The following is an 8,773-nucleotide window of genomic DNA, read 5'->3' as shown; positions in this document are numbered from 1 at the left end:
AAAAGAGGGTGAGTGAAGAAATGGGGAAAGACCGGAGATGTTATTAGTAATGGATTAACGTTACGTGGGTTGAAAATGGGCGTGTTGAGTATGGTATTAAAAAAAATAAACAAACCAAAAAACCCAAACGTATACATTTAAAAAAAGAAAAGAAAAGAATAGAGATAAATATATTCTTGTTCTCCTTAATTTCATAGACAAATGAACTAAATAACCCTCGCGCTGTATCATAACCAAAACCAAAACACCCCTACATTATACAAGGTGCCCAAAATATCCCTATACTTAAACAGAAATTTAGGCGTGTGTTAAATATGTGCGTAAATTAAAGTAGCCCAAGGAGAAAAAATTTACTGTGTGTTGCAGAACCTTATTTTTGTATGTATGTAATTTTAATTTTCACCTTCGAAAACGGGTCTTTGCTAGTGGAAGACATATCCATCAGTACAGAAAAGACTTACCTTACGTACGCTAGAAATTGAGATTTATTTCAGCGCTCAACCGAAAACAAAAAAGCAAAAAAAAAAACTTGACTGGGATCCATCTCTTTAGTAGTACAATAACGTATACTGCAACGATAATCAATCTAGCAGCTAAGAGACACTCTAGACCGCATCACTTATTTCGAATCTCGCTCGACGAATGGATTATGCCTCTACCGGCGGCAAACAACTCCTCGCCCAGCATCATTCATGCTACTGCACTTCACCGTGTTCTTGACCTCTTCTAATGCTAAAGGTTTGGACACCAACGAATCATATTGATCGGACAAGGAGAAGATGCAATTGTTACAATCAACGGAAGTAAGAGAAGAGGTCATGTAGTTGCGTTCGCCGCCCATGATTGGCATGGCCACACCTCTTTTCACCGGATTCTGAAAATCGGGCCGGTACGTCTGTCCCAACACGCCTTCGACGCTTTCCGACATGCGGAAGAACCTGAATTGCACCTCCAAGTGAGCGAAGCAGTCCTGAGACAGCGGGATCTGGTAGTTATGGATTCGGTCATCTTCCCTCGTTATTGGGACTACACTTGCGGATATCTCCACCAGGTTTGGCAGGGTCACAGTGATACTATTGACCTTGGCGGTTCGCTCGACAAATAGACCACTACCATCGGGAGCATCCCAGTTGGAGAGGTGGCCTTCGCCGATGATCAGGGATTTGTCGTCGTAAGTGAAGTGAAGTCGATCCACGTTATCGTCCCACTGAGCGACCTTGGTAGAACTGGCTAGGGTGAAAGTGTGAGATTGGTGATGCCCGTCGTGGAATACGAGACCTAGTGCTTGGATCCAGGTGTTGTCCCTCTTTCTTCCTTCGGGTCGATGGCCGATGAAGCGGGCGTTGATTTGTAGGTTTTGATCTGAGACTAGAGCGAATTGCTGGTTGGTTTTGCCATGGAAATAGAATACGATGCCGTCTCCTCCGACGAATCTGGGATCCCCACAACCAGAACCCTTGCCATTGCAATTAGGTTGGCGACCTGCGATCAAGTTTGTAGAGGAAATTATTGTTTTGAAAATCTTACGCAGTAGGAACCCGTATTATTTTTCTACCTGATATTGCGTTTGGATGTGCGCAAGTGCGGTGTAACCATATCAGTATCATGTACAATAAGACACTGTTCAGCTAAGCACTTTTTCTTTTAAAACTTTTTGTCTTTATTTAATTTTTTCCGCGTTTGTTAATTTTGTGCTAAATTTTTTTAGATTATTAATTCGTCTCGACGAAACGAATCGAAAAAATAAAAATCTTTTACTTTTACCCAAATGTTTTGGAAAATAACTATTTTTTAGAAGGAAAAAAACCAGTTTTTTTTTTTAAACTTTTTTTTAGGGTAAAAGTAGTTATTTACCAAAATATTTGGATAAAATTATATTTTTTTACATTTTTTATTCATCTCGTCGAAACGAATTAATAATTCACAAAAGTTTTTTTGCAAAACTAACAAAGGTGAATAAAAATTGAATAAGGACAAAAACAAAAAAAGAAGTTCTAAAAAATCTTAGTGGAAGGGGGTCCATCTAAATCCTCTGCCGTTAGAGCATCTTGAGTATGTGTGTGAGAGAGAGAGAGATATGTATACTGATGCAGGTGGCTTCACATGTGGGAGAGTTGCAGTCAATGGAGCAAGCTTTAGCCGTAGGATCGGACGGCTTGAAGGAAGGGCACTGAGAAGGGCAAGTGATGTTTTGGGGAGAGCAGTTGGGGCACGAGGTTGATCCTGGTGGGAACTCCTTCCCTGAAACTCCAAACGGAGGCGGCGGAGCTGGCCCCTGCGCGGCAGGGTTGCTGTAGGGATCAGCATCGATCATACTACCAAAGGAGATGAATATCATGATCATCACCGACACGTACAAATGGTTCCTCATTTTGCCCACTCAGGGAATGACTCGGTGAGTGCTGCTGCTGCTGCTGCAACAATAGAAGCACTAGCTAGCTAGTACTCAAAACAAAGAATGAGCTACTACTTGCAAATTGTAAGGTATAGCCACTACCCTATTTATAGAGAGAGTACGTACGTAGATGGTTTAAGCAAGCCCTAGAAACCCTCCTATCACACACACTAATTATTTTGTAAAATAACCTTATACTGTTATACAGTGGTATTAAATATTACTCGTAATGAATTATCTTAACAATTGCTCACACCTTAAAAGTTTGAGATTCGCACTATCACAGGGTAATTAGCTGAGAAAGTCCGGACCAACTTATGTATGCGTCACTTAATTTTTGGATGATCAATCCCACAATTTACTTAAGAATATATTAATGGCCGATTAATTAAAACGAGAGCAAGAGTAGGGAGGGAAACACCTAAGTCGAGATCCTAACCATCCAGCTCACCCATTGCGTGTGGTTGAATGTAGTATTCATGATTTATAGCCCGAGGTTGAAAAATTAAAATGATTCAGAAAAAAAAAAAACTCATACTGATATTATTAGGTGTTAATGGTAATCAGATCGAGATCGATCGAAGCATACTGCTTTGGTCCATATGTATAGATGTTTTTGGAATATATTGATTTCAAAATTTTAATTGCTCGTTCTGTTGTGCCAGTCCATATATATGGGTTTTGGCATGCCTTAATTTGGTTCTCCGCTAGTTTCGAATTGGTCAGGCATGCAGTTGTTAGTCGAGTTGCGCAAAAGACATAAGTTGACTCCGAAAATATTACTGTATTTTCGGATTGTTCTAATTAAATTTCTTTAAAAAGTTAATTTTATGATTAGCTAGCCTATCGAGAATACTTTTGTTGGACTTTATTTCACATCGATCACCCAAGGTTTAGGCTCAATTTGTCTGGGCGTAACCTATATTTCTAGTGTTTGATTGTATAAAAAATAAGAAAAATATTTTACTTGTACAACATTTTTCATTAATTGGATGAAAATGACTTACCCTTAAATTTTTCGTAAATTATTTTTTGAAATGAAATTCTCACTGCTCAGTTTCCTCGATCGTACCTGCGTTCAATTCCAATAATCACAAATCTCTCTACCGTTTAAGCACCCCCCTACACTATTTTGTCAATTTTTGAGAATATTTTTCAAGTACCAACTAAACACCGAAAAATAAAAGTTTGAAGTTTATTTTTTGAAAAAACATTTTACATCGAAACAAATGGAGCCTTAATGTAAAAGATACATACTCAATCTATTGTAATTGATTTTAGGTTAGAACCCCGTCCAAAAAAAAAAATCTAATTAACATTGTACTATCAGCTAGAGTGGTGTTTTGGATAGCCTCACCTAATGTCAACGTTAAGTCCCCCTTCCCCTCCTCTCCATCTTTTCTCCCCCACTCCCTTCTCTGGGTTTGTTTTCAGATTTCCTCAGTTTTTTATTTTGGTTCGAGTGTTGCTGAGTTCGATTCCTGACTCTGGCCGGCGGCTTGTGAGTCTGGTTTGGTCCGGGCTCCTCCTCGACCTCAAGATCTGGTGGCGGGTCTGACGATTCAGTGGGCGTCGGTGGTGGGCTGCGAATAACGGCGAGGTGGGGGGCGGCGTTGAGGTTTAGTTCTTTTTTTGTTTTTTCCTCTTTCTTTGTCTTTCTTTTTCCGGCCGTTTGGCTTGGATTCTACCGGCTGATTTGGGTTTCCCCCAAATCAGTCCGGTTTGGTACCAGTTTGGGTTCCCCAAATCTGGTGAGGAAGAGGTGGTGGGTGAATAATCGGCGCCTTTTAAGGATCGTCCGAGTTTGGGGTTGTTTGGGGTTGTTGGTGGGTTGTGATTTGTCCGGGTGCTGTTGTCGGTGAGAGGTCTGCTCTGACCTTTGTTCTGGTGAACAGCTCTCGCCGTCCAGATTTCATATGCACTTATCGGGTTTGAGTTGGGGTCCGGTCCGTTTGGATTCTCTACGATCTAGGCCTTGATTGGTTCTCATCTGGCGAGTTCGCCGGTCTTGCTTTGCAGGGGTGCCTGTGTTAAAGTTTAGATAGTTTTGACTCATTCTTGTATTTTTTGATGAAATCTGTATCGCCTTTGGGCATTGTTATGAATTGAATTGATTGTGTTTCAAAAAAAAAAAAAAAAGTCTCTGCCCCTAGTCAATTCCCTTACCTCATTAGCTAATACCTTCACATGCTTCCCAGCGCTGTACGTGAGAAAGAGTGTTAAACTTTATCTCCCGCATTGCTCACTTTAGCCACCTAGGCGTGGTTAATATAATATAGAGGCCACTTCATCTATTTTCAACTAGTTTTAGGTTGAAATTATTTTTTTACCAGAGCTTCAAAAAGATCAGACCAAAGAAGACTTCTCCCTGTATGTATTAGATAGAGAATAGATTGGGTACCAAAAAAATTAGTAGATTATAATGGATTAAGGTAGGTTTCTATTCTAGCGATTAGAAAGAAATTAAAAGAAAATGGTCGAAACTGACTTGGGGATGCTAAAGAGCACTCCCAAATAACACACAGATCCGGCCGTGCATCCATTTCAATCGAATCAATGGACGATTCAGATGTAGGAGTTTAGATTAAATGAATCGTCTTTGCCAAAATGAATAACCGAATTAACTGCGGTGGAAATGTAGTCAAACGGGAGATCCAACAGTGGGATAACAAAAGAGATTTGCATGTGCAGTCAGAAAAGAGATTTGTACCAGCACGCGATTAAACTGAATCGGAGAGTTAATGCAAGTCACGTGCCGCCTACGTGTACCCCTCCCCTTGACCCGGAAGACTATACCCTCTTGACTTTCCAATGCATCCAAACCAAAAAAAATTACACCGTCCCAGGCTTTGTTTCGGCCTCTAAAGTCTCCGATAAATTAGGGGTTTTTGTTTGGAATATAGATATTTTTTATTTTACGTTTTTGGATCATTCTTATGGGTATATCCTTTAAGAAAACGGTCTTGTTATTGTCAACCCACTGGGTTGACGATAAGCACACTAAAAAACAAGAAAAACACGTACGTATTTCTGTGTATTTTTTACACCCTTAATATATATATTCACACACTTACTATTGTCAGCTCATTTGGCTTATTTTAGAATTTTCCTTAAGAAAATACTAATATTTTTGTTGTTTTCGTTTGAATTTTTACTGGATATGTAAAACTCAAAAGTGTAAAATTAAGAGAAAAAAACGGTTCACTAAAAGCGAAAATGGTTTTTAAAAAGGGCAGTTTGACTTTCTTTTTCTAGTTCTTTATGAACTTATTTCAAATGCAAAGATGCTACATGCACAACGATTGTGCAAAATATCAAGCACAACCAATCTTCATCCGTCCATTATTGTAATAAATGGTCAAGATTCGTTCAAATTTTTGCTTGGAAGAGTTAAACTTTTCATTGGAAGAGTTTTTTTAAAATCTAGAGCATCCAAACACATCTGAACGGTCAGAATTGATTACACAACACACACAACGGTTGTGTGAGTATCATTTCCGTTTCGAATTTGTTCAATATTAGCAAATTAACAATTCTGATGAGAAGTTACTAAATTAATAAATTCATTTGTAACGTCCCGAATTTTAAGAACGTTAAATGGAAAATTTCATTGAAAAATAAATAGAGTCTGACTATTTATTACATCACGACCTCCATAAGAGTATTTTCATTACAAAGGGAGGAAAACTAGGGTTCCTATCTACAGCTCCGTCTGCTCTTCCATCCTAGCCAGCTCTTCAACTCTAAAAGCCTCCAAGGTGTACAGCTCACCTTGATCATCTACAAAGTCTGACACATTATACCAGCTTCGCCGCCAGTATAATATGTCAGGGTCACCACCATGAGTTACGAGAGCTCAATAGAATAATTCATACACACTAACCCTTTAACTTACACACATTAGATCATAATATTAACGATTTCCACGAAGTACATGCATATCTAACAAAAACAGTTAACAATGACACATCCATATTCGCTAATCAACTACATATCATTGGTGTCCATGATTTCTGAGTTTCTCCTACGCAACATTTCGTAGATCGTGTCACTAGTTTCACCTTTCATTTACCAAATCAATACTTCCAAAATCGTTTTAACACACCCAACCTCGGTTCCGCCGTTCCGATCTCTCGAGTATCCTCACAATGGTTTCGTCGCACCGGGTTCCCATTGGCACACAAAACTTTGCATTGGCTCCTCTCCGTGGATAACCAAGCCATATTACCAATGGGGCTATCACGTTCGGCTCCATTGACAATCTTCACAATGGGCTACCAAGTTCGGTCTCATTGTGGTTTTCACAATCCACGCAATGGGCTACCAAGTTCGGCCACATTGAGAGTTTTCATTCACACAACAGACTACCAAGTCCGGCCACGTTGCGATTTCCATAAATCCACACAATGGCTACCAAGTCCGGCCACATTGCGGGTTTTCTTACACACAATGGGCTACCATGTCCGGCCACATTGCAGTTTCAAAACATACGTTACCATTAACACACCCTAGGTGCCATGTTTCTACTTTCTAGATTTCTGTGTCTCGTTTTCATGCAACGACTCCGCGGTAGGACTTTTCACATATGTAATCATAAATCATTCATTGTAATCTTGAAACTAAACTAGCAATATCATCCAACTCTATATTACGAATCATGCTCAAATCACTACCTAAAGCATAACGCCACATGTACGGCTTTTGGAGTGAAAATCACTTATACTTTACAACAAGACAAGTAATGCAAACAATTCATAACACATGCTCATAATCATCTAAAGATCAAAATATGAATACTTCTATCAACGATAAAGTCTTATCTTTTGCAAAACCGTTCTTTCTTCCTTTGTGGGAAATTCAAGACAACACATGTGTTTATTAGGGTAAAGGTCGATTATTCCAACATGTTCATGCTTCCATTAGCGAAAATAAGTTATTAACTATCATGCATTTCAAGCAATAGATAACCTTATATACGGAGAATCTACTTATACTTCCAACATACGGTTATACAATATACTTGGAGTTGGTGGACAAAGAGACTCTACGTATACTTAGAGATAGCGTATATGAGACTCTACATATACTTAGAGATAATGTATATGGGACTCTACCTTTCTTCTTGGCGGTAGTGGCGACTACGGAGAGAATGTGTACGTCGGGCAGAGTAACTTTCTACGGTTGGCCTTCGGTAGCTTCGAAAGAGAAAGGTTTCTCTCGAAACTAGATCTTGACTAAACTACTTAAACTTTATGGATCGAAGGGTGGTTTAGTGGCGGTTTAGTGGCGGCCTAGAATGAATTTCTTGAAGAACTTAGGAAGAATTCAAGAACAAGGAAGAACTAGGAAAAACAAAGTAAGAACACAAGGATTCTAGAGAGAGAAGTTGAAGGATGAAGGTGTGCGTTGAAATGGCAAGAGAGGGGCCTATTTATAACAAAATTCTTGGCTTTCTCTCTCCCTCTCCTTGGCCGGCCATCTCTCTCTCTCTCTCCCATGGATTTGCTCCATTGTATGGTCAAATCAAGCATTTCAATCAAGATCCTAGCCTTCCCTCACTTGTCAATCCAATTTTAGGCCAAATCCTAGGTTATTATGAAGGATTTTTGACTAGTCTTGTCCTAGGTTGATGTTGCTTGCAAGAAAGAACATAATAATGGCTAGGATTATACTTAAAGTGGTCTAGTCATAGGTTGTCATGTAGGTAATAGGCTTATGGGCTAAAGGTTGCTTGTGTGAGTGTACAAAACACAACACACACCTCACTCCATCTCCCTCGCTCTCTCTCTCTCTCTCTCTCGTACTATGTACTACTCATGTGTGTATATGTGTGTGTGTATATATATATATGTACACTTAGGTACCAAGTAGGCTTACTAAGGCTAGAGAAAGATCTTGGAGAGCTTTCAAGTAATAACTCAATGGAAGAAAAATGATTAAGATTTTCCTAGGAAATGCACCTATGCATGTATAGGCTTATATAGGTATGTATAATATAGCTTATGAAGTACATATATACATATATATAAGTATATATATGCATCTAGGAAAGTAACTCTAGAATAATTAGACTTATGGCTATACTTTAGGCTTGCATGCATGGCATGGCTAGGTTAACTACTTTTGGAAGCAAAATGATGGCTTATGACTTGTCTAGTCAAAGTTATATATACATTGGCAAGTCAAATGTCCTATTGCCCAAGGGATAGAAATTCCCCTAGCAAATATTATCCAATGGGTAAAGGAATATTGATGATGACTAAAGTTGAAATGACTAGACATGGAGTATAATGATTACTACTAGAGGTCTAAGGGTTCAATTAGGGGTGGGAGGGGTTCATAAGGCTCAAAGACAGTTAAAAAGGTCCATCTAGGGTT

General features: G+C 39.1%; 1 protein-coding gene across 1 annotated transcript; it reads right to left on the bottom strand.

Annotated features, from left to right (window-relative positions):
- Positions 1-467: 467 nt before the first annotated feature.
- On the bottom strand, positions 468-2,479 carry LOC131325608 (uncharacterized). Its single transcript, XM_058357946.1, has 2 exons — positions 2,086-2,479; positions 468-1,482 (listed from the first exon to the last, which is right to left on the bottom strand). The coding sequence occupies exons 1-2, from the start codon at positions 2,369-2,371 to the stop codon at positions 656-658; spliced, it is 1,113 nt and encodes a 370-aa protein (XP_058213929.1). The 5' UTR covers positions 2,372-2,479; the 3' UTR covers positions 468-655.
- Positions 2,480-8,773: the final 6,294 nt, after the last annotated feature.

The sequence above is a fragment of the Rhododendron vialii genome, chromosome 5a (assembly GCF_030253575.1).
Source record: "Rhododendron vialii isolate Sample 1 chromosome 5a, ASM3025357v1".
NCBI lineage: Eukaryota > Viridiplantae > Streptophyta > Magnoliopsida > Ericales > Ericaceae > Rhododendron > Rhododendron vialii.
Note: the sequence above shows the minus strand (reverse complement) of the source record. Positions and strands in the feature narration are given on the sequence as shown.